Here is a 25525-nt window from a genome sequence, read left to right as displayed (position 1 = left end):
CTCGGAAAAAGTGAAATCGTGAAGTCTCTCCCATTTTTTCACAGTTTTTCCCACAGCTGTGTTTATTGGCCATGCCAATTTATGGGGTATTAGTTTCAGGATGAGCTGTTTAAGAGCAAAGGTTCTCTTCATCTATTTCTGAAATCATCTTCATCTCTGGGAACAGAGGTCTTCTTCTCTCCCTGAGGGCACAGGGTCTCATCACTCTGCTCTCTTTGTCTATTCAAACTTCTCATGGGATCACAGCTACTTCAACATTTGCTTACTTTGGCGTGGAGGCTTTGCTGAAACAAGTCATCTCCCCATACTTTTCAATGCCTAATAGGGAAAAAGAGAGTCTGATGTATCAATGACATCCTTCTCCATATTTTTATCAGAGTATTTAATCCCCAGCATCAAGGCATCTCCTCATCCCTCCCATCTGGGACTCAACTTCCTCTTCACTGACCTCGGTGTCTTCATGTTGCTGCTCTGTGTGCCTGCCCTGTGTCCTTTTCTCTCACTGGAGGGAGGATGGCAGCACTGCCAGAGTCAATATCTGCCCGGGGCTGCAGATGGTTACGTGACCCCAGCAGGACTCAGTGGCCAATTCTAATTTTGGCCATGGTTCCTGGACATGAGGACCAGTTCTTTCCCATAGGAATGGAGGAATATAGCCCCAGTGTTTCAGGGGGAGACAAGAGGTGACCACCAGAGGACAAGGCCAGCCAAAGCTGCCCAATTTTTTTCAGGGAAATACACTTGAATATAGGAAATTTTTAAGGCAGAGTGTCACTTTTGGCAATGGGCATCTGAAATGAAGGACGGCTCTTTTCCATACAAAGCAGAGCACTGAGCCCCAGTGCTCCACGAGCTGATGAGAGGCAGCCCATGACATCCCAACATCAGCCAGACCTGTCAGGTGGCCCCTGGGAGGCCAAGCCAGCCAGACCTGGTCCATGTTCCCTCGGTTCCATGGGGCCCCACAGTGTCACAATGGTCCCTTGCTTCCAGGAGACCCTGAGGTGTCACAATGCCCCCTCGGTGACACCAGGCCCTGAAGGGTCGGAATGGTCTCCATGGTTCCATCAGGCCCCACAGAGTCATAATGGTCTCTGGGTCCATGAAGCCCCGTGGTGTCACCATGGCCCCTTGGTTCCATGGGCTCCAGTGGTGCCACAATGATCCCCTTGGTTCCATGAGGTGCCCACAGTGTCACAGTGATCTCCATGGGAAGGAAAGAACCGAGCCCCAGTGTGGCAGGGGCACCCACCAGAGGCCAGGGGCAGCCAGGCTTGATGGTACTGGCAGATTTAGCCTGGGAGCAATCCTTCAATGTACTGAGTTTTAGAGTTGGAATCCCAATTTCAGACAAGGACATCCGGAGGAGCAGGACGGTTCTTTTCCAAAGGAAGGAAAGGACGGAACACCAGTGTTTGAGGGGCAGATAAATGGCGGCCACCAGAGGCCTAAGCCAGCCAGACGTCTCTGTCCTGGCATCATTTTTCTGGGAGCTATCCTTGTATATAGGGAATTTGGGAGGCAGATCCTGAATTTTGGCCATGGGTGCCTGGTTGAGATGGATGCTTTTTAAGCAAGAGCAGCACACGGACCCAGTGTCTGAAAGGCAGATGAGAGGTGGCCCCTGGGTGGCCAAGGCAGCCAGACCTGTTTCTATTGGCAAGTTTCATCAGGGAACAATCTTTGCATATAAGAAAATTTGGGGAAGGAATCCCAGTTTTGGCCATAGGCCCCGGGAGAAGAAGGACAGTTCTCTCCCATAGGATGACAAAGCAAAGAGTCAATTGTGACCCTGGGGTCCCATGGAACCAAGAGGCCATGGTGACACAGCAGGGCCACGTGGATCCAGTGGTCCATTGTGACACTGTGGATCCAAGGAGACCATGGAGACACCCCCAGAACCTCATGGAACCAAGGGGTCCATGGTGACCCAGCGGGGCTGCATGGAGCCAATGGTCCATGGTGACACTGCCCATCCAAGGAGGCCATTTGGACACTGTAGAAGCTCATGGAGTGAGGTGGCCATTGTGACACTGAAGAACTTCATGACACCAAATATCCATGGGGACACAGCAGGGCATCATGGAACCCAGGAACCGCTGTTGGCAGTGCAGAAACTCCTGGAACCAGGGGCTGTTGTGGCACTGCAGCACCAACACAGCTGCTGCACCTTGTCCCCTGCCCTGCACAGCTCCTTGGGAGGCACGGCAGGAGCACCACCCCGGGAGCCTCGGGAATGCCCCTCTGGGATCCATGGCGCACACTCCCAGGGGCTGGAATTCCAGTTCCCAGCCAGGAAAAGATTTCCCTGCCCTTGAAGGAAAAGCTCTTATGGGAGAGCCAAAAGCCAAGTGGAGCAAGATCCTACAGTGACATTTCACTGCCAGCCTTCATAACTTCACCCATGGTTGTCATAGCTCATGGATTGGGAATTAATTCAGGGCAGGGTCTTTGGTGGGAGGTGCCCTGGGTCAATGGAGACACTGAGAGAGAAACAGAGCAGGCAAAGAGAGGCAAGAGAGAAAGGAGGTGTTTTGGTTTGGAATTACACGTATCTGCAAAGGAAGGCAGGAGCCTCTCCTTAAATGGAAAAATGCCAACTCTTTATTTCACAATTGTTATAAATTTGAAATTAAGGGGGACTCTCCAGTAAAAATATGGGAGCAGGAATAACAGCTCTTTATTAGGGAAGAAAATGAAAATATGAACAATGCAGTGGACCAAAACAACACTGAGAGAGCCAGAATGCAACCTGACACGCTGTTGGACAGGGTGTTGGCTGCAGTCCAATTGGAATGGTGGCTGCAGTCCTCCTGCAGTGTCAGGTGTGGTTCTGTTGGAGTAATGATACTGTAGAAATGGGTGTCTTCTTCTGAAGAGGAAGAGGCAGCTGTTCCTCTGAGAAATCCAGTGCAGAAAAAGCTGTGTTGGTGGGCCAGAATCTCAAATCTAGATGCAGGTAGGAGTGCTTGGCTCCTCCCTCTGGGTGGAACATCTCACAGTGGGATGTTACAGTTCTTATCAGTCATGCAGTGACATTCAATAGCCCATTATCAGCAGATGTCTCCCCTGACTGAGGATTGATTGTGGAAGAGATAAGGAAAAACTGCCCACTTCACACAGGACAACTGCCAAACAGAGGGAAATAGAACACATCTTGCTTTTCAGTCTGGGACAGGAGGACAGAAACAAAATCAGCTGAGAAGGCGGCACTCTGAAAAGCAAACCAAAATTGACAGAAAATGAATGGAACAGAAATCAATAATTCTGGAAGTTTTATTTATTATCAAAATAAATCACACCCACCCAGCCCCATACAATCCTGATCCCACAACCTCAAATTTGGATCTTACTTCTCTCAATCTCCTTCCAACCCCATCTAACCCTGGAGGCGGAGGAATTGAGTAATTTTGGCATGGGACTGAGGTGGGAAACAGCCACTTTGACGTGGGATTGAGTAAATTTGGGGTAAGATTGAGGTGTTTCCAGTGGCATTGAGTAATTTTGAGGTGACAGAGCAATCCACCTCGGCTTTTGGAGTGCAAAGATATGGAGAATACTACCAGATATTCCCCAAGAACCCACAAATCCCCCAGAATATGTTCCCAGACCATAATTCCCACCTCAAATACCTCTTAAATGGTGGGACTTTTGACATCTCTGGTCAATACTCTTTTTAGTCATTTTTCAGGTGTTTTTAAGTGATAAAGACAAATCAGAAGAAAATTAGGGCCAAACCAAAACCAGATACCCCTTGAGCATCCCCTTAGCACTGGACAAAACAAACTTGGCAGAAATCAAACTTAACCCTCCATAAAATGCCTTGAGGAAGATTTGCTCTTCCCACAAGTCACTTGTGATGGAAACACAAACAAATCCCAAACATGAATAAACTGAAAATAGAAGCAATTCTGTGGCAAATCCAAGTTTCATCAGTTCCTGCACGGCTTCAGCTCAGCTGCTGGCAGGTTCCGATAAAAGGAAAGTGGAAATTTGGCCCAGTACAGATTAATAAAGGGAAGGGAAAGCTCTGTGTAGCTGTCACAAAGGTGACAGAGTGTCGTAGTTTGACACGGAAAAAAAATTTTTCCGGAAAAAAGAAGTCAATTTAGACATTGACCAATTGAAGGTAGACACGCCTCTGAGAACACAGAGGGGTTAAAAGCAAAATTCCCAAAAAAACTGGCTCTCTCTTGGGTTCTGGTCAGCGGTCCGTGCAGGACTCTCCCTGCCCAGCAACGAGCTGGGTGGGGGAGGGGAGAAGCCATGTGGCCTTCGGAGGTAGGCCCAAGAGTAGAGGGACTAGAACCCCCTGCGGATAAAAGGGTAAAAAAAATCTAAGATGTCTCCGTTCTCCCCAGAGTCTCTCTCTCTCCCAAGAGAAAAAGAGAGACGGCAGTAGTTTTATCAGCAGTTTGCCGCAGAGAAAGAGAAGAGCGGGGGGCGGCAACGTGCCCAGCCGGGCTGTGAGAGCTGGAGCCTGGGCAGCAAGCCATCTCTGGGAGTCAAGACTTTTAACCCTTCCTGAAAAATAAAAGCTTTATAAAATTTTTCTCCTCTTTAGTTTAAAAAGAGAGGAAGAGAGACAGCCTGGAACCTGGGATGTTGGAAAAAGAAATTCTAAGTGAGAAGAAACAATAGAATGGCTTTTAGCTAAACTTTTTCTTAGTAGCCACAGACTGAACTGATCTTCTCCTCCAAAAAAAGACTATATTTTAAGAAGATGCTGGTAAGCCAAAGAAACCATGCTTCAGCTGGGAAAAGACAGAAGTAGAGCGAACAAAGAAAAGTTAAAAAAAGTTTATAGTAGTGCCCCCTGTCGTCAAAAAAAAAAAAAAGAAAAGAAGATCTCTATTCGTAGATCCTCAGCCCCAGGGGAAAATGGGGGGGACTGTTAATCCCAAAAATAAAAAACTAAACTGTTATTTTTTCCCCTCTTGGCAGGGCATCCTTAAAAAAAAAAATCCTAAAAAACAGTCTGTCCATCCATACATTAGTAGTAAGAGCTCCGTACATAAAAAAGAAAGAGTCACCACTAACAAACTTTTTTCTCCGAGCAGTGCCATGTGGTGACATAAAAGCACAAGATGTAGCAGCTATATTTCTTAAGATGTTTGTAGCACAAGAGAGACTTCTCTCTCCCTGCAAATAAACTAAGTGTTAATTATCTAGAAAGTAGAAACCTAATTGAAGTCCAAATTGTGTCTCACTGTAATTTATTAAAGTTAAATAGTGAAAAAAAGAATACTTTAAAAAGTTTTCATTTTAAATTATATATGTTTTCTTTTTTTTTTTCCCTCTTTTATAATAACGTAGTAATAATAGTTTAATAAAGCTTTTTTCTTGTTATTAAGCTTAAGCCTGCTTTGCTCTGTTCTCAATCACATTTCACAGCATTCAATTAAAAGATTACATTTTCATAAAGAGCACTAGCATTGTACCAGTATCAAACCATGACACAGAGACAAAGAAAATAATGATTCTCATATTTGGCAAAGTCCCCAGAGCTGTGAATTCAGGAGTTACTTGGGAATTTATCTACTTGAACTGGGCTTCTTGTAGGAATTTACTGGTCTTGAGTTCCTCACATTGGGGTGAATGATCCTTGTCAGTCTTGCTAGTATCATTTGGTCCCTTTTCTCCAGTTATTTTAAAAAATTTTTCAAGGAAGGACAAGAAAATACTTTCTTTACACTGGCCACCCACAACAGCCATTTTCCTCATAAGTTCTCCCAAAAGTCACAAAGAGGAAGCTGCATCCAAGTTTCCAAGAGTTCCTCCAGAAAGAGGCAGAACCTTCGCAGAGGAAAGACCCATGCTGTTGTCAAAGGCACTTGGGGTCAGACAGCAGTGCCCTGAACTCACTGTACCAAAATAATGTCGCAATCTGGTTAATAAAATTTTTAGAGAGATGCCTCTGCCCCAATGAAGGTGCTAAGGAGACCAAATCCAAAGTGGATTTTATTGAACAGTAAATGTGAGGTAGAGAGAGAGACGGAAAGAAAGAGAAAAGGGGGGGAGCAAGGGAGTGACAGGGACAGAGATCTCCCTCGGGGTGAGGCAAGTGTGACATTGTCCCTGTGTGCGTGTCCTTCCCAGGGTGGGGGTTTTACACCTGAGCCAGTTTGGGTAAGGGAGGTGGTGTTCACCCCCCACCCCGAGCAGGGATTGCCTCACTGTCTCAGGTTACAGTGTCAGATGTAACCAAAAGTGTTTTCAGTCACCATCTCCATAAACTGTTATCAACAGGTGGGGCAGTGTTCTTTATCTCTTCCATGGCTCAGCCCTGATAACGCCCTCCAGGGGCCATCTTCTGTTAATGGGCCATTGAGTGTCACTGCAGGACTGATAAAATTACATCATCCCATTGTGGGATGCTCCGCCCAGGGGGAGGAACCAAGCATTCCTACCTGGATATAATCTCACCCTTGCAACACCACGACCACCTTGCCTACTGCATTCCCAGAGGACAAGAGCTCCATAACCACCACTGGACCTTCAGAGGAAGACCAGACCCTTCTACAGGATCACCGCTTTGACAGAATCACGTTCATCACTCCAGCCGGACTGCAGCCACCATTTCATCAGACTGCTACCACCACCCTGAGCAACGGGGTGTCAGGTTATATCCTGACTCTGTGAGTTTAAACCAGTGTTTCTGTATCATTGCCTTGATCTTAATTTTCTTCCTCAATTGTCATTCTTGCTTAGACTCTCCCCCTGGTTTGCCTTCAAACCGGTACAAAACTCACTGTGCTCATCCCTTGTTTTCCTCCCAAAACAGAATTTCCCATACCCAAATCTTCATGAAATGGAGGAGGAGGATGTGAGGAAGAGGAAGGCGCCCTGGGACATCCAGGCAGGTAAGGAGGAAGTCAGTGCCCCTTTCCCCCTCTCTCCTGCTCCATCTCCCGGCCCAGCCTGGCCCCCGGCTGCAGGACAGCCCCGCTGCCGACGCTCTGCTGACGGGGATGCACTGGGGGGATCTCCTTACCCTTCCTTGTGGCACGGAGGCAAATCTCATCCTCTCCTTGTCCTTTCTACCCCAGAGCAGGAGCTGATGATGGAGACCAGGAAGGACAAATCTCTGCAGCACAACCGCATGGAAGAGGCCGTTTTGAGCAACTCCACAGCGCAAGCATCCAACAGGGAGGAAAGGCCCTGGAGATCCCACAAAGGAGGGGCTGGAAACCCAGCCCAGGGTGCTCTGAGGAGGAAAGGCCCACTCTGGGTCAGGAAGGTGGGCAGAGCTTCAGCCAGAGCTCAGAGCTGGTGGTCCCTGAGAAGCTTCACGATGGGGAGAAGCCCCACAAGTGCTTGGAGTGTGGGAAGAGCTTCAGGCAGAACAAAAGTCTGAAGCGACATCAGATGATCCACACTGGGGAATGGCCCTACGAGTGTGGGGAGTGTGGGAAGGGCTTCAGCTGGAGCTCCGACCTAATCATCCACCAACGCATCCACACTGGGGAGAGGCCCTACGAGTGTCCCGAGTGTCAGAAGAGGTTTCACACCAGCTCCCATCTCCTTGAACATCAGCGGATTCACACGGATGAGAGGCCCTTCCGCTGCCCTGACTGCGGGAAGGGCTTCAAGCAGAACTCCACCCTTGTCACCCACCGGCGCATCCACACTGGGGAGAGGCCCTACATGTGCCCCACATGTGGGAAGAGGTTTCACACCAGCTACAATCTCCTCCTGCATGAGCGGGTCCACACCGAGGAGAGGCTCTTCCTCTGCTCTGACTGTGGGAAGGGCTTCAAGCGCAACTCGCACCTCATCAGCCACCGGCGCATCCACACTGGGGAGAGGCCCTACATGTGCCCTACATGTGGGAAGAGGTTTCAGAGCAGCTCAGATCTCCTCCTGCATGAGCGGGTCCACACCGAGGAGAGGCCCTTCCTCTGCTCTGACTGCGGGAAAGGCTTCAAGCAAAACTCCCACCTCATCAGCCACCGGCGCATCCACACTGGGGAGAGGCCCTACGAGTGTCCCCAGTGTGGGAAGAGCTTCACCCGGAGCTCTCACTTGACCCGACACCAACAGAGCCACCGATGACGGAAGCCCTGTGAGTGCCCCAGCTGCAGGAGGAGCTTCATGCACCGCTCCAGCTTAACCCTCCATTGAAGAACCCAGATTGGGAAGAGCCCTGGTGATCCCTGTTCCCTGTGATCCATGCTGGGAAGATACCTGTACCTTCTCCTGCCCCTGCCAATGACCTTATGTGGGATTGAAGAACATGAGGGTCTGGCCATGGCCCTGTCACTACATTCACTCCCACCTCAGGTCATTGCCAGGGGCAGGAAAGGGACTCTCTCTCTCTCTCTGAGAAGGGTGTCCTTTCCAGGCAGGAGGAGACATGTGGCCAGGAAGGTAGAATTGATGGTGATGTAATTTCCCCTGTAAATAGTTTTTCTTATCCCTTCTGTTGTCAATATTTTTTCTGTTCCAGTTTGTTCCTTATCTCGTTGCTGTTCCCAGTAAATTGTTCTTATCCCAGCCTGGGATCTTTCCATTTTTTTCCTTCAGTGGAAGGTGGGAGGGCAACGAGCACCAGCGGGGTTTTAGTGAGAGCAGGAAATTGGGGAATTCCATTCCTGAATCCCGGCCTGTGGAAACCGAGCATCCCAGCTGGTGCCAGCCCTGGTGGCCATGGCAGCAGCCTTGGGAGCGGGTCCCTGGCTGGGGCTGAGGGAACCTCTTCACTCTGGTGCCCAGGGACAGGAGTGGAGGGAGCGGCTGCAGCTGAGTCGGGGCAGGCTGAGGTTGGATCTCAGGGAAAGGTTTTTGCCCAGAGGCTGCTGGGGCACTGCCCAGGCTCCCCAGGGAAGGGCCACAGCTCCAGGGCTCTCTGAGCTCCAGCAGTGTTTGGACAGCGCTGCCAGGCCCAGGCTGGCAGTGTTGGGGTGTCCTGTGCAGGGCCAGCAGTTGGACTCGAGGATCCTGATGGGTCCCTCCCAGCTCAGCCACTTCTGTGGTTCTGGGATCCCATGACCCTGGGGATGGGAGTGCCAATGGTTGCCATGGAAACGGGCTCTGGCTGCAGGCCTGAGCTGGTGTCCATGGCAACCACCCCTGGCATGGGGTCTCCATGGAGCTGCCCAGGGACTGACCGTAGCAACAGGGGCTGGGGAAGGTTGCCATGGAAACTGACCATAGCAACAGGGGGCTGGTGATGGTTGCCATGGAAACTGACCATAGCAACAGGGGCTGGTGATGGTACCCATGGAAACTGACCATAGCAACAGGGGGCTGGTGATGGTTGCCATGGAAACTGAGCATAGCAATGGGTCCTGATGAGGTTTGCTGTGGTAATCCAGGGCATCCCTCTGGCTGCCCTGGCAGGTCTGGGACCCTGGCAGGGGTCAGGAACCCCCCTGGACAGAGCCCCCAGAGACACTGCCTGTGATCTCTGTCCATGGAAGAGAGTTTTCAATCTTACAGGATGAATTACACACTCTGAGTGTTTGACATGAGTAATAAGTAGTGTGAAACGGGTGCAAAAGTAGAATTTTAGGATTCTAGATAAGGGGTTCAAAGGAGGCAAGATGGAGGAAATCGTGTGTGTCCTGTCCTTTTTAATCTTCTTCATGCCTTTCATGTTTCACTGTAGTGTTGGCATTTTTCTGTTGGTTTAGGCTGGGGACACATTGTTCAACACAGGTGGTAGGTATTGGCACATTATTGTAAATATAGCACAGGTCGTTTCTGGTATATAATGTTTGTAACTTCCCACTGAGGGGCAGAGCCCTGCACGCTGTCCCGCAAGAAAGGCCTACTGCAGGTCAGACAGAACATGTTATAGATAAGCAAGAATAAACAACCTTGAAAACCAGCACAGATGAATTATGGCATCTTCTTTGGCAGCGGGGCTCAAAGACAGCGAATTTCTGCAATTTTGGGATCATTTAAATACCACAGATTCTGACATAAATGGCATCCCTGGGTGGGCTCGAACCCCCAACCTTTAATTTAAGAGCCGACAGTTTGCCTATTAAGGTTCAGATATTTTGACAGGCCCTTAGAGGGGTTTCATAGGGACTTTCTAAGTGTCCCCAGGCTGCCAAAGAGCTGGGATGTCACAGGCACTCACAGTGGCTCCTGTCATGGGCAGACTGGGAGCTTTAGGCAAAGTTTATTAGAGAAGCTCCTGTCAGGTCAGGAGGCACAGAAAGAACCCCCAATAGCCCCTATAGATCCCCAAATACCTCCAAAGACCGCCAGCCTTTCTAAGCCTCTTTTTGTGAGAGGAGCCTTGGAGCAGCAGGTTCCAATCCCTACCCCTGACATTTCAAGAGCTCGTATGTAAACAATTATAAAGGTGGAATTAAAACTTTATACAACTCTCCCTTAGCATTAGGAATTGTAAACCAGTGTTGGGAGTTGGGTTTTTCCTTTCTGTTTTTTCCTTATCATTGGCTGATGTTTATCGGCTGATCCCTTATTTTGGGAGGAGCTGCTGCTCTTGGAGATGGGAGTTTCCACTGCTGCTGCCACAGCCCGGGCCAGAGCTGTTTCTTCTGTCCTGGGATGAGCCTCTGCTCGTGAGAACAGCCACTAAACTGGGACCTTATTTACACCTGCCCCACTAAAAGAGAGACCTATCCCTGTCTGTTCTGGTGCCCAGGATCCTGAGCTGGGCTCTCCCTGCCCTGCTTGGAGCCCCTCACCCCCTGCCTGCCGAGACATCCTGCCAGCCCAGCTGACTGCTTTTTGCCAGTCCTGCTGGGGCACCGAGCTGACTGCTTTCTGAGAGTCCTGCTGGGGCACCGGAGCCGGCTGCCCCGGGGTTTGTGAAGCAAAGCCTCTCTCCAGCCCTTCCCCCTTCGGACAAAGCCGCCATGGCCCCGCGCTGCCGAGCCCGGCCGGAGCGCCCCCTGCAGCCGCGTGGGGGTCAGCGCACCTGCCCTGCCCCCGGGAGCCACAGCGCCCCTGCTGGCTGTGCCCGGAACTGCACCGCAGGGAAAGCGCCACGGCCCAAAGGCCGGGACTGGGCTCTGCTCTGTTTGCTGTTCGTGCCGCAGCTGCTGCTGCTTGTTTGCTTTGTTACACACACTAGGAAAGAGCTGACATTCCTATTCCCATATCTTTGCCTGCCTGAGAGCCTCTTGATTTCATGACTCTAATAATTTGGAGGGAGGGGGTTTACATTCTCCTTTCCACAGGAGGCTTTTTGCTGCCTTCCCTAGCAGACACCTGTCTTGTAAACCAAGACCAGTTTTGGCACCTGATGTGCAGCCTGAGGGCATTGAGAGAAACAGGGTGAAATAAGAATAACAGTTCTTGAGTAACATGATTTTTTTTTGTTGCACTGGATATAGAAACCTTGTTCGGTGTCACCATGTGGTCTAGCTTACCCTGGTTTGGGTGGCACATGGTTGTGGCTATATATTTCCCATCCTATAACTGTGGCAAATCTCGCTGATAATCAATTTGTTTGATGGGTTAATATGGTGAGGAATTTATGGATTTTTAATTTCCTCTGGACGGTGGGCACACAGATTCGAGGCTACCACACACTAACTGTATGTGTTTGGCATTACTTTAATAATGGTACCTACCATGAGGAAATGACACCAGGGGAAGTTTTCTCCCAACTCCTCAGCCAGCTCTTTGGGTCTACAGTGGTTGGTGTTCCTGCTATGCCTGTTAAGCCTATTCTGTTTAGCATTCAGAGGTAAGGGAAGATTGACTTAGATAACTATCGTAGCAGGGCATCCCCAGCCTGTAATAATTAGTACTGACTCCATGATTCCAGAAGGCTGATCAATCACTTTATTACATTATCCTATACTATACTGCTAAGAAACACTCATCACTCTTGCAGACAGTCTGATACAGACAGACCAGACTGGTGAATTGAAATCCAAACACCATCACCATTGGCCAATTTAGAAATCACCCTTTGATAAACAAATCTCCATAACACATTCCACATGTGCACAACAACAGGTGCAGCAGGTGAAGATAAGAATTGTTTCTCGTTCTTTTCTCTGAGCTTTCTCACAGCTTCTCACAGCTTCCCAGGAAAATCCTGGGAGATCTTTCTCTCTGCTCAGAGGATATGTGATTACCACAGGTCACTTGTGACAATGCAGGTCCAAGGGCACCAGGGTGACACTACGGAACCTCATGGAACAAAGGGGCCAGGGTGACACTGTGCTGCCTCATGGAATCAAGGAGACCAATGTGAACTCGGTGACCCCAAGGAACCAAGGGTCCATTGTGACCTTGTGCAGCCGCAGTGTCACAGAGGAGCTGTTGTGACACAGCGAGGGCACACGGAGCCCAGGGGCCATTGTGACACATCAGGGCTTTGTGGAACCACAAAGCCATTGTGACATTGCAAGGCCTCATGGAAGCACGGGGCCATTGTGACACTGCAGAAGCAAAGGGAACATTGTGACACTCCAGGGCCTCATGGAACCAAGGAGACCATTGTGACACTGTGGGGTCCTACGGAACCAAGGGAACATGGAACAGGTCTGGCTGGCTGGGCCACCTGGGGGCCACCTGACAGGTCCAGCTGGCCTTGGCATGTCAAGGGCTGCTTCTCATCTGCCCCTGGAGCACTGGGGCTCAGTGCTCTCCTTCCTGTGGAAAGAACTGTCCTCCTCCAGGAGCCCATGGCCAAAATTTGGATTCCTCCTCTTATTTTGCTTTTATGCAAAGATTGTTCCCAGATGACATCTGCCAGGACAGACAGATCTGGCTGGCTTGGTCACCCAGGGGCCACCTCTCGTCTGCCTGTGAAACACTGAGACCCCGTGCTTTTCTTTCTTATGGGAAAAAAAGCACCTTTCACACCCACGCACCCAAGGCCAAAGTTGGGAATCCACCTCCAGGATTCCCTATATCCAAGGATTTCTTCCAGACAAAAGCTGCCAGGACTGACAAGTCTGGCTGGCCTAGGTTTTCAAGAGTTAATTCTTATCTGCCTTTGAAACACTGGGGCTCTGTGCTTTCCTTGCTGATGAAAATAACTCTTCTTCCTGCCCAGGTGCCCATGGCCAAAACTGAGATTCCACCTTCAAAATTCTGAATATCCAAGGATTTCCCCCAGATGAAAGGTGCCAGGAAAAAACAGGTCTGACTCTCTTGGCCTATGGTGACCACCTCTTATCTTCTTCCAAAACACCTGGGCTTCACCTGGGCTTTTCTTTCCTATGGGGAAAACCACCCATCTTGACCAGGTGACCATGGCCAAAGTTGGGAATCCTCCTCCAGAATTCCCTAGATCCAAAGATTTCTCAGTGATGAAAGCTACCAAGACAAACGGGTCTGACTGGCTCAGCCTCTCAGGAGCCACCTCTCTCCTCCTCTGCCTTTGAAACACTGCGGCTCTGGGCTTTCCTTCCTATGGAAAAGAACCGTCCTTCTTACCAATGCAGAAATGGCCAAAATTTTGGTTCCACCTCCAAAGTTCCTTTATCCAAGGGTTGCTTTCAGACAAAAGCTACCAGGACAGAGAGGTCTGGCTGCCCTTGGCCTCTGATAGCCGCCTTTCATCTGCCCCTGAAACACCGGTGTTCCATGCTTTTCTTCCTGTGTAAAAGAACTGTCCTTCACCTCCAGGCAACCATGTCCGAAACTGGTATTCCACCTCTAAAATTCCCTATGTCCAAGGACAAAATCTGCCAGCACCATCTGATCTGGCTGGCCTTGGCCTCTGGGGGCTGAAGCTCATCTGCCCCTGGAACATTGGGGCTCGCTTGTTCCCTTCCTATGGAGACCATGGTGACACTGTGAGGACCTGGTGGTACTTTCCCTAAAAAAATTGCAATTTGTGAAGGTATCTCTCAGAACAATACCTGGCAGCTTTGGCTGGCCTTGTCCTCTAGTGGTCACCTTTAATCTGCCCCTAAAACAGTGGCACTCTATTCCTTCATTCCTGGGGAAAATAGCTGGTCTTCATGTCCAGGAACCACAGCAAAAATAAGAATTGGCCACCAAGCCTGCCTGGGGTCATGGAACCATCTGCAGCCCCGGGCAGATATTGACTCTGCCAGTGCTTCCATCCTCCCTCCACTGAGAGAAAAGGACACAGGGCAGGCACGCAGAAGACACCGAGGTCAGTGAAGAGGAAGTTGAGTCCCAGATGGGAGGGATGAGGAGATGCCTTGATCTTGGGGCTGAAATCCTCTGCTAAAGCTATGGAGAAGGATGTCATTGATACATCAGACTCTCTTTTTCCCTAAAAGGCATTGAAAAATATGGGGAGATGACTTGTTCAGCAAAGGCCTCCATGCTAAAGTAAGGAAATATTGAAGTAGCTTGATGCCATGAGTTGTTTGAACAGACAAAGAGAGCAGAGTGATGAGACCCTGTGCCCTCAGGGAGAGAAGAAGAAGATCTCTATTCCCAGAGATTAAGATGATTTCAGAAAGAGATGAAGAGAACCTTTGCTCTTAAACAGCACATCTTTAAACTAATACCACTTAAATTGACATGTCCCCTAAACACAGCTGTGGGAAAATCTGTGAAAAAATGGGAGGGATTTCACAATTGCAGATTTTTCCTAGTGGCTGCTATTCATGGAAAAGAAAAGCCATGAGATAACTGTTTTCTTGTGGAGAAGTCTCCATAACATTAACAAGAGGAGGGTCTTTCCCTAAGTGAACTGAAGAAAGACTATTCTAGAGGTGGAAAACTGACAGAAAATTTTAGATTTTGTCTCTTTACATTGTCACATTGTATGGAGAAAGGAAGTGTTCTGAAAGTTTTGTTCTGATCCTTATTACTCTGTCTTTTAGTTACTCTTAAGAAACTTTTCTTTATACCATTTAAAAGTTTTGAGCCCACTTTGCCTTTCTTCTAATCCTATCTCAAGAGCAGGAAATGAGTAAGTATATTCTAGTGTGTGCACTGGTAATTAGACAGCACTGAACCCACCACACTTATTGATATATTGCCCAAGAAATCCCAAAATGGTGAACCAAAACTACTACAGAAACTTCCTGATGAACTGCCCCAGACCAGAGGGAAAACAAGGCAGAGCCATGGTTTGTTAGGAGTTGCCTGAACCTAATGAGCCCCGTGGTGCATTTGGAGCTGAGCCCTGGAACCTCAGGGCCTAAGAGGAGATTGCACAAACCTTTCCAGGAGTCAACAGCAGAAGAAAACCCCAAACTGTCTCAAAGCATTAATGGGTGCCACTGAGGTCCATCCCCAACACAGGCTCCTCATGGACTCCTTGAAGGAGAGAATTGGAGACTCAAAATGGCACAAAAACCTCTCAGTGTGGAAAGGAAAATCCAAAGTACCTGAAAAAAGTTTAGTATCTCAGAGTATTAATGAGCCCCACTGAGTGTCAGTACAAATCTCTCAAGGGACTCCTTAAGGCAGATAATTGGGGCCATGGTTGCACAAACCTCTCACAGAGTCTGTATCAAAAGGGAAACACCAAGTACCTTAAAAGAAATGAAGTTCTGGGAGCATGAAGGAACCCCCAGGGCCATTCCTGACCAAGGCTCCCCAGGGACTCCTTCCAGCAGATCCTTGAGGCCACTGGGATGTGGGCTAGGGGGGGATGCTGAGGGCAGGACCAGGGGCTGACAGTGCCCAGCCTGGCTGGGGCTGTGCCAGGAGGCCCCAGGGCCTCAGGACAAGGTGTCTCCTCACAGCCCTTGGTGGCACAGACCCTGCTGTGCCCCAGGGCACCAAGACTTGTCTTCTCTTTGTCCCCACCTGTCATCAGTGCCTCCAGTTCTCTGCTCTGCCTGGGGCCTGGGGACACTTTCTCAGTCGTGTCCCTCAGTGGGACCCATTAAAAGTCAAAGGAACTTTGGAGTTGGATTCTGACTTGGAGTTCTGAAGAGGTTTCTGCAGCTCCCTCTCAGGGCCTGATGTTCAGGGCCTGAGCACAAAGCCCCAGAGGGTCATTAAAGTCCTTGTGCTGTGTCTGTGCTGCTGAGCTGGGCCGGGCTCCTGGCACAGAGGGTGATCCTGGCAACCAAGGAGAGCTTCAAAAGCACATTTCTCTTGCTGAGCAGCTCTTCTCCCAGCCCAGCAGGGCTGGGGCACTGCCTGCAGCCAGCCCGGGCACAGCACAGAGGCACAGAGAGCTTCAATCAGTCAGGGCTGGGAAGGGGCTGAGAAGTGCCTGGGGCAGAATCACTGCCAGCCCTTGGCACAGGAACCTCTGGCTGCAGGACAATGCAGCTGCAGCTCCTGGAGAGATCTCCTAAAGCTGGAACATCCCAATGCCCACAGACCCTGTGAGTGCATTCTCTGCTCATCTCCTGTGCAGAGCAGCCAGGGGTGCCCAGGGCTGTCCTGCAGAGCAGGGTCCTGCAGCCCAGGGCGCTGTGCTGGGCCAGGACTCTGCTGCCTGCCAGGGACAGCTCTCAGCCGGCCCTGGAGCTGCTCCCAGCGCTGGCCAGGAGCTGTGGGGGGAAGGAGCCACCCTGAGCAGGGCAGGTGCTGCTGCTGAGAGGGGCTGGGTGGGGCAGGGCTGCTCCCAGCTCCAGACCAGCCTGGGCACAGCTCCGGAGGGCACTTCCCAAAGAAGGTAAGCCTGGGATTGCTGTAAAGGTCAGGAGCTTTCCTGAGAGTGTTTTCAATTTCCTGCTTGGAGCAGGATGGGAAAGTTGGGGTGATGACAAAAAGATTTTTGCTATTTATACATCTTTCATGTATCCGTATATCTGTAAATTAGTTTGATATCGTTATAAAACTATAATCCTTATTTAACTCTATTAAACTCTTAATTAACGTTATTAATTTACTATTATGTAGTTACATAATTGTAATCCTTTACTGACTCTTGTATGTTTCCTACCTATCTCTTAGATTTTAGAACAATAAGCTGACTGTCTAAATACATTCCTGAAATATTGTATAGTCTTATTATCAGGAAGAGGACCTACAAGAAGAACACACACTATGTGAGCAGTCATAACTAAAGTGGGGCAAAGAAGCCCTTGGACCTACTCCAATGGGTTGAGCCAGGAGTGTGTAACTGGGGCAACTGAATCTCCTACAGGAGGTTCCTATAAATATCGTAATTAATCAACCTTAACAAATTGTTGAAATCAGGTGCTGGGTGTGCCCCATTCCCACTGGTATACCTGGAAGCTTCCAATAAAGGTCAGGGTTTTTACTTTATTGTTCTAACACTGTTGCAAGGGGTTTTTTTCTCTTTTGATTATCGACAACAGGGGGATGAGAGAAGCAGAACAGGAATTGTAATCCCAGAATGACAGAACATTCTGAATTGAAAGGGACACACAGGATCATCAAAGGAATGTTTGAACATTTACAGAGACTCCAGAACTGTGACTTTGGGTGGTCAGTCTCTCTGCTGGGAGCCTCCCAAAGGGCCTTCAGCCACTCCTCAGCCCTGGACAGCAGCAGTATCACCTTTGCAGGGCCCAGCAGGGCTCTCCTGAGCTGCCCTTGCCCAGCTGCACACAGAGCCTGCCCCAGCCAGGGCCCTGCACACAGGCAGGTTTCTGTAGGGCCGGGCCGAGGGCACACAGGGTGGGATGGGCTCTGTGAGTGCTGGCAGGGACAAGGCACCTCTCAGGAGGGAATGTCCAGGCCCAGAGAGATGCTCAGGGAAGTAGAGGGGGCTGAACAGAGCAGTGCTGGGGGAACAAGCCCATCCAGCCCCTCACCTGCCCTCAGCCACAGGGAATCCTTTGCCTCTCACATCTCTCAGTGGCAAACTCTGAGTGCAGCAGGAATGCTGGGGATTTCTGACCTCAGAGAGCCAGGAATGGTGTGTGGGTCGGAAAACAATTCCTAAAACAACTCCTGGGACCTGGGTGAAGGTTTTCCCAGGGTAGGAACAAGGGTGGGTGAGTCCCAGCAGGACAGGCTGCAGGGAATGACCCAGGTTTGGCTCCAAGCAGCCTCTCCTGACTTGTCCCTGTCCTTTCTCCATGACCAGGTGCCCATGTGCAGCCACAGCAAATGTCCAACAGCAGCTCCATCAGCCACTTCCTCCTGCTGGCACTGGCATACACGCGGCAGCTGCAGCTCCTGCACTTCTGCCTCTTCCTGGGCATCTCCCTGGCTGCCCTCCTGGGCAACGGCCTCATCATCAGCGCCGTAGCCTGCGGCCACCACCTGCACACGCCCATGTTCTTCTTCCTGCTCAACCTGGCCCTCAGCGACCTGGGCTCCATCTGCACCACTGTCCCCAAAGCCATGCACAATTCCCTCTGGGACACCAGGAACATCTCCTACACAGGATGTGCTGCACAGCTCTTTTTCTTTCTCTTCTTCATCTCAGCAGAGTTTTGCCTCCTGACCATCATGTGCTACGACCGCTACGTGTCCATCTGCAAACCCCTGCACTACGGGACCCTCCTGGGCAGCAGAGCTTGTGCCCACATGGCAGCAGCTGCCTGGGCCAGTGCCTTTCTCTATTCACTGCTGCACACAGCCAATACATTTTCCCTGCCCCTGTGCCATGGCAATAGCCTGGGACAGTTCTTCTGTGAAATCCCACAGATCCTCAAGATCTCCTGCTCCAAATCTTATCTCAGGGAACTGGAGCTCATTGCTGTTAGTGCCTGTTTGGTATTTGGCTGTTTTGTGTTCATTGTTTTCTCCTATGTGCAGATCTTCAGGGCTGTGCTGAGGATCCCCTCTGAGCAGGGACGGCACAAAGCCTTTTCCACCTGCCTCCCTCACCTGGCCATGGTCTCCCTGTTTGTTAGCACTGTAATATTTGCTCACTTGAAGCCCCCTTCGATGTCCTCCCCATCCCTGGATCTGGCCCTGTCAGTTCTGTACTCGGTGGTGCCTCCAGCCCTGAACCCCCTCATCTACAGCCTGAGGAACCAGGAGCTCAAGGCTGCAGTGTGGAGACTGATGACTGGATGCTTCCAGGAACATTAAACTGCTGGCCAATTTCTGCCAATCACTTTTAATAAAAGTAATCTTTGAAACTTCTTCTTGGTTTCATTTTGGAGATGATTTTTCTTTGTTTGTTTTTTAAATATTTTCCACAAATAAATGTCATTGTTTGTGCCATTTCTCATTTTGTTTCTCTCCACCTTCCCTGTGGCCACAGACTCTGTCAATGAGGGGCTGCGCTCTTGATGGCTTTAAAGGAACTAAAGGATATCCCAGCAGAGTTTTCTGCAGAGATGCCCTTTTGTTGCCTTCTCTGGAGCTGCAGCAGCAATGTCTGTGTGCAGAGCTGGGGCAGATCAGTGCTGGCACAGCAGCTGTGCCCAGGAGCAGCAGCACTTGGTGCTGCCAGTGCTGCTCCCGTGGCCCTGCCCCGCTGCCCTGGTGGCCCTGGTGTTGCTGCAGGGCCTGAGTGCTCTCGGGGCGGGCACAGTCCTGGGGGTGGCAGTGCCGGGGCTGCAGCAGGGACAGGCCATGGGCACTGCTGGGGCAGCGCTGACGCCTCAGGCCAGGGCCTGGGGGCTCCAGGCTCCTTGCCCAGGCTCTCTCAAGAACACAGCCAGGCCAATGCTCAGCACAGAAAACCCCCGTGAGCAGCCCCAGGCTGGCCGTGGGCAGGCTGGGGGCAAACAGCACGGCTGGTGCTCTGCAAGGGCCCTGGGGGAGATGGGAAGGAGCAGCAGAGCAGGGGCTGATCCATCCCCAGTGCGCTGCACAGCCCAGGGCAGCGTCACAGAACGTCCTCATGGAGCTGCCAACAACATCCCCCCTCTGCAGCCCTGGCCTCTCCCCCAGCTCACAGAGGTGCCGCATCCTTGCAGGCACAGACACGGCAGCACTGGCTCAGCAGCCCCTGTTTGCACTGCACACAGCAGGCGGGAGCACCCCCGTGCTGCTGCTGTGGGGACGTGAACCTGAGGCAGCACAAATGCCATCAGCCCCTGGGGCCAGGAAGGGCTGGGGGACGCCAGGGAAACCACTCAGCTTTGTCCTGGCCTCTGCAGTCAGCCAGAAAGTTTGTTCCCATCAGCTGTGAGTTTCCTGTCCCACTGCAGACGCTGCTGCTCAGAGCCAGGGCTGCCTGGCAGCCACCCCCAAACTGCCCTGAGCATTTCCTTGGCTTCAGCTTTGCTTTCTTTATTCCCCCTGCTACAAATTTCTTCCTCCTTCCCGCCCCTTTTCCCTCTCCTGCAAGCTGCCCATCCCTGTTTGCCCTTTCCTCTCTGGCCTCCAGTTCCCAAATTGGCTCCAGAACCTCTCTTAGGGAGCAGGATAATCCTACAAGTGCTTCAGGAATTGCCTACAGGCTCCTGCAGTTCTCCCTGCTGCTCCCTTGCCAGAGGCACCCCAGGCCAGGGGGGCACATCTGGGCTGCTGTGTCTGGCTATGGGGCTCCCTGTTCTGGGCAAGGAGATGGAGAGGCTCTGCAGGACTGACAGGATGGGCTTTGGGGCTGTGAGGAGAAGCTGAGGGACCTGGGCTGCTGGAGCTTCTGAAGAGGAGGCCCAGGGCTCATCCTGCAACTGCTCCAGTTTCAGGAGGGTGGTTTCAGAGAATCACACAATCAGCAAGGTTGGAAAAGACCTTAGAGATCATCAAGTCCAGCCTGTGCCCAGACACTGCCTTGTCTCTCCTGAACCTTCTCTTCTCCTGGATAAACAACCCCAGCTCCTTCAGCTGCTCCTCACAGGAATTGTGCTCCACACACCTCACCAGCCTTGTTGCCCTTCTCTGGACATGCTCCACCCCTCCATGTCTGTTGCCTTTATGAAAGACAACAGCGACCTGGTTACAAGAAGACAGCACGGCAGCCCGGCCTCGCCCGGGCCACTCGGACTAACGACACACGCTGACACCAATGTGGTGGACGGTCGAAAGCCTTTATTATCTTATCTCATGGGTTTAAATAGTTTTGGGGGACTTTGCTACGTCAGAGGGGGGTTGTAGGGTCCCTAGGGTTAGTCGGGAGTGGAAAACTACTGGGTTAGGTGTGGTTACATACTCTGGGGTTAATAGAAAACGTGAAGCAGGGAGAAAGGGGGAAGGGTCTATCTTTCCGTCACATCCCGTGATCTTCCGTTCGCCTGTCCCTATCTACCACATCTCCCCTCCCCTTATCATATATAAAATGAGGTAGTCGTAGATATAGGCACTGGAGTGAGGTACAAACTTGTAACTTGGTAAGGAAAGGGTGGTTTGGTAAACCTGAGTAATTTTCGCAAGGTGAGTCTTGAAGGCTTTTGCGACTGACTGTGTTCGCAGTTTCTGGTTTACAACATTTGTTGCTGGCCTATGAACAAAATGTTCGCCCGTTCTAGATGGGCCTGAATAAACGAGACTAGTTTGTTTAGCAGGCATGGTCCTATGGTAACAGCTAAAAGCAGTATTGCCAGTGGACCTACCAGGGCGGAAATTAAAGTGGTGAGCCAAGGTGATTGATTGAACCAGGATTCAAACCAGCTCTGTTGGGTTTCCCTGTCTCTCTTTCTCTGAGCCAGTCTATCTCGGAGTTCTGCCATGGAGTCTTTAACAACTCCTGTATGATCTGCATAAAAGAGCACTCCTCTTTCAAGGCTGCACACAGTCCTCCTTGTTGCATGAACAAGAGGTCCAGTCCTCGCCTATTTTGTAAAACTACTTCTGAAAGCGAAGAGACTGATTTCTCTAGATAGGAGATGGATTTCTCGATCCTCTGCAGGTCTTCGTCGATGGTCATTTGCAGCTGAGAGAGTCCGTGCCGTTGGGTTGCGATGGCTGAGACACCCGTGGCTGTGCCAGCTGCTCCCAGGCCGAGCAGCATTGCAATGGTTATACCTGTGATTATTTCTCTTTTGTGAAGTCTGTCAGGTTCCTCGAGAAGGTGGTATATCTCTTCGTCTGAGTGGTACAGGACCCTAGGAACAATTAGAACTTGGACACAGAAATCGATAGAGTCATTAAATTTGGCAAGGAACACACAAGGACTCACTCCGGATCGCTGGCAAATCCACATTCCAGATGCGAATGGGACCACCCACTTATTGTTTTTTCTGTTGGGTTTGACAACTTTAGTGCAGAAGTTGCCTTTCTGCTTTGTTAAGGTTGCATTGCCAAAACATCTGCCCTGTCCTGTGATTTGACTCAGGGTGATTCCTCTGCGGGGAGTGTCCCATCTGCACTGGTGGGGGGCACTGGCTGTGGAGTAACTGAAGGGGGTGTCTAAAGCAACGCCTTTGTAGAAAGGGGGGTTTAATATCATAGCAAAGCTAACAGGGGTTAGTCAGGTTCGGTTTGGTTTCGTTTAGGGTTAGAAAGGTAGCTTTTAAACAGGTTGGCTATGTGGAACACGAAGGATGGGGTGTTCGCTGTGGTGACCTCTTTGAACACCTTGTCACTTGAAAGATGTTGCATGACCCACCTAAATGGCTGGTGAGGGTAGTGGCCTGGGTTGGCTTGCCCTCCGGCCACAAGCCCCAACAGCAAAATTGCACAGAGACACTGTGTATGTCTGGGTCTCACCGGTGTGGGACTCTCGGGTTTTGTCTGACGGTTTGGTGGTCCGTCATCTCCCTCTGGAGCAGGGGTGTATGCATCATGGGACGGTCCACAAGCATGTTCTGCAAACTGAAACGCACAGTTTTTCATTAATTTCGTTCTGAAGGTCAGGTTTGATTGACCTGAGTGGACACCACCTGATTCTGTCCTCTTTTTTATATGAAGCGTTATAGCTATAAATTGGGTGCTTTTCCAAGCTCGGGATGGCCCTCCCACTCCATTCACTGGGGGGACTTCTTTGCATTGCCAGTGTTGGGGCCACAGTGCTTGGGGAAACATCGGGCAGTCTGCTCCTGTGTCTGCCCGAAACTGAAGCTCTATTATGTGGGAGTCCTGACTGCTATAAAGGCGGCATGTCCCCCACACCCTCGGGGGCTCTTTCCCTTTTTTCATGGCCAGGGCCACCCAGGGGTCCCATTCTGCGGCCTCCCCTGCTGACCCTGCGGTACAGGCGTTGCTTGCGGTGGTAGTGGGTACGAAGGTACCGCAGGCTGTGTTTGGAGACTCTGCAATTGTGTCGCCGGCGGGGGTATGAGGTATAAGGGCTCCCCGCCCCACTGGGGGTTGGCATAGATGAGCTGCCTTGTATTTGCGGTGGGAGGAGGCTGAGTGCGGCCCGCACGCCCCTCCCCCTGTCCCGTCCCGTTTCCCTGGGGCCGGGACCCGCATTCCTTGGCGAGATGCCCTTTTCTCCCGCAGCCCCAGAAGGATATTTTTCCCCAGCTGGTAAACTGGGCTGGTTCGTATTGTAGTTGTTTTTCGGTGCGGCTTAGAGCTTTACTCGGTTATGTCTTAGTTTGCGTTGGCTCTGTTTTCTCCGTCTCGGAGTTCCGGCCGGCCCCCGCCGGCTCCTCTGAGCCGGCGGAGCTGCTGCCGGGCTCCAAGCCAGAAGTCGAATGCCAGCGCACTTCCGGGGCTCGGTGCCTTTTTGTTCGGCTCCAAGCTCGCTCCTCCCTGCGGGGGTGGCGTCGCTCCCGCCCCCCCGGTTTGCCCTGCCTCCTGCAGGGGGTGGTTTCTCCCTTACATGGTAGCTGCGCCCGGCGCGGCTGCCGATTGGCTCCGCGCTCCCTGCCGCTCTCCGCCTCTTTCTCCCGTGCATGCGCATTCCTGAAATCACGCACTTCCCGGCTTTTCGCGCCGAGACCGGCCGTGCCCCGCCCCCCCTCCGTGGCGCCCAGCGCCATTTTCAAAGGAGTAAATTGGCCGCGCGGCTAGGACTTTCTCCCGAGCCACGGCTTCCGCGACTCTGGCTTCTCCTGCCAGCTCCTGCCAGAAGCACTCTGCGTGCTGCTGCGCCTCCGACATCAGGTCGCGGACCGGCGGCGGGACGGACAGGGAAGCTGCGGTTTCTCGGGGGGTTTCCGTGGCGGGGGTTTTTCGGGGGGGCTTCCGCGGCAGGGATTGGGCTCTGATCTGAGGGGGGGGGGGGTGACGCGCCGGGCCCCCCCGGGTCTCCGTTCCCGGGCGGATCGTCCTCAGGGACGGTCTGCGCTTCCGCCCCCACCCCGAGCCCGGGTCTAACTAATAAACACATACGCGCCGCACTCCGCATCTCCTGCTCTTCTATTGCTCTGCGCAGGGCTTTCTCTACTCTGCCCCATGCTTTAGGGCTTTTGCCACTGCCTGAGAATTTCATTTCCCCAGCCAGCGTGGCTGTGCATTTTTCCCATATTCCCGGATGCATGGCATCCACTGGGCTTTCACTCGCCCCAAGCTCAAGCAGCCTTGCTATGGCAAGATAAAAGTCTTTGAGCTTAAATTCGATACTCCACTGCTTATAATTCACACTTACGACCCTGGCGATGCTGTCCATGACGCTCGCGGGTCCTGGGATGTCTCCCTGCGCCAAGATACGGTCTGACCGCTCCGGCCGCTGCTCTTGTCCAGGTGTATCCCGTCACCCGAGCGAATCTTCCCGGGTTTCGGCACCAGATATGTTGCCTTTATAAAAGACAACGGCGACCCGGTTCCAAGGAGCAGCACAGCGGCCCGGCCTGTCCGGACCACTCGGGCTAACGACAAAACACACTGGCACCAATTTGGTGGACAGTCGAAAGCCTTTATTATCTTATCTCATGGGTTTAAATAGTCTTGGGGGTCTTTGCTACGTCAGAGGGGGGTTGTGGGGTCTCTAGGGTTAGTCAGGAGTGGAAAACTACTGGGTTAGGTGTGGTCACATGCTTTGGGGTTAATAGATAACGTGAAGCAGGGAGAAGGGGGAAGGGTCTCTCTTTCCGTCACATCCCGTGATCTTCCGTTCGCCTGTCCCTACTACTACAACTGCTGAGTTCCCGCTCCCTTTTCCTTGTCCTTGCAGCAGGATGAGCTCTGTGAATCCCCTTGAGCCTCCCCACTCTTCCCAGCCCACGCACCCACCTCAGTTAGGCTGAAGCTGCAGCTTCTCTGTCCCCTCTGGCACACCAGTGCAGTCCCCTGTGCGGGGAGCCCCAGCCCCAGAGCACAGCACTCAGCAGTGCAGTCAGGGCTGGAGCAGCTGCCCCGCAGCCCTGGCTTGGCTCTTTGTGGCAGGGAATGCTCCCTGTGTGCAGCTGTCCCTGCAGGATGGCCCCAGGGCAGAGCCCAGCCGGGCTCCCCCTGCAGCCCCTGAAGCTTGGGGCAGACAGTGGTCCCAGAGCTGAGGTTCACGGGGAGCACCCGCAGCTGTGCCTCGCACTCTGGTGCCGTGTCACAGTCTCGTGTGCAGGGGCAGCTCCAGGGCCTTCTTCCTCTTCCTCCACCCAGGCCAGCTTGGGCACTCTTGGGGCTCTCTGCTCCATGTCAGTGACTGGATTTGTGGCTACTTGCAGGAGAGATGCCTCAGAAAACTCCGAGTCAGCAAGTCCTGCTTTCGTGCCTGGAAGGCACCTTCAAGAGAGAAGCCTCAGGAAGGCTCAGGACAGCAAGTCCTGCGCTCTGGTCTCGAGGGCTCCTGCCACAAGGACAGGAGACTCCTGTCAAGGATGGTGCTCTGGCCTCGAGGGCACCGGCAGCAGGGATGGGAGATGCCTCCGGGGCACCAAGTCCCACACTCTGCCCTCGAGGGCACCTGCAGAAGAGAAGCCTCGGGAAGGCCACAGGTCAGCAAGTTCTATGGTCTGGCTTCGAGGTCAGCTGCAGGAATAATACCTCG

The 25525-nt window shown here is 51.8% G+C and overlaps 2 protein-coding genes and 1 pseudogene across 3 annotated transcripts in view; 2 read left to right on the top strand and 1 right to left on the bottom strand.

Annotated features, from left to right (window-relative positions):
• Positions 1–25525, bottom strand: part of LOC140680909 (uncharacterized) — a 692735-nt gene that overhangs the window by 271246 nt on the left and 395964 nt on the right. The gene's annotated exons all lie outside the window — the stretch shown is intronic.
• LOC121468963 (uncharacterized) lies at positions 6812–8124 on the top strand (annotated as a pseudogene).
• Positions 17914–18900, top strand: LOC140680895 (olfactory receptor 14I1-like). The gene has a single exon (XM_072919798.1). The coding sequence runs from the start codon at positions 17914–17916 to the stop codon at positions 18844–18846; it is 933 nt and encodes a 310-aa protein (XP_072775899.1). The 3' UTR covers positions 18847–18900.

The sequence above is a fragment of the Taeniopygia guttata genome, chromosome 30, assembly GCF_048771995.1.
Source record: "Taeniopygia guttata chromosome 30, bTaeGut7.mat, whole genome shotgun sequence".
Taxonomy (NCBI): domain Eukaryota; kingdom Metazoa; phylum Chordata; class Aves; order Passeriformes; family Estrildidae; genus Taeniopygia; species Taeniopygia guttata.
Note: the sequence above shows the minus strand (reverse complement) of the source record. Positions and strands in the feature narration are given on the sequence as shown.

Bases quoted from the DNA above. Each gene is read 5' to 3' on its own strand.
- LOC140680895 (XM_072919798.1), top strand. From the start codon at position 17,914: ATGTCCAACAGCAGCTCCATCAGCCACTTCCTCCTGCTGGCACTGGCA.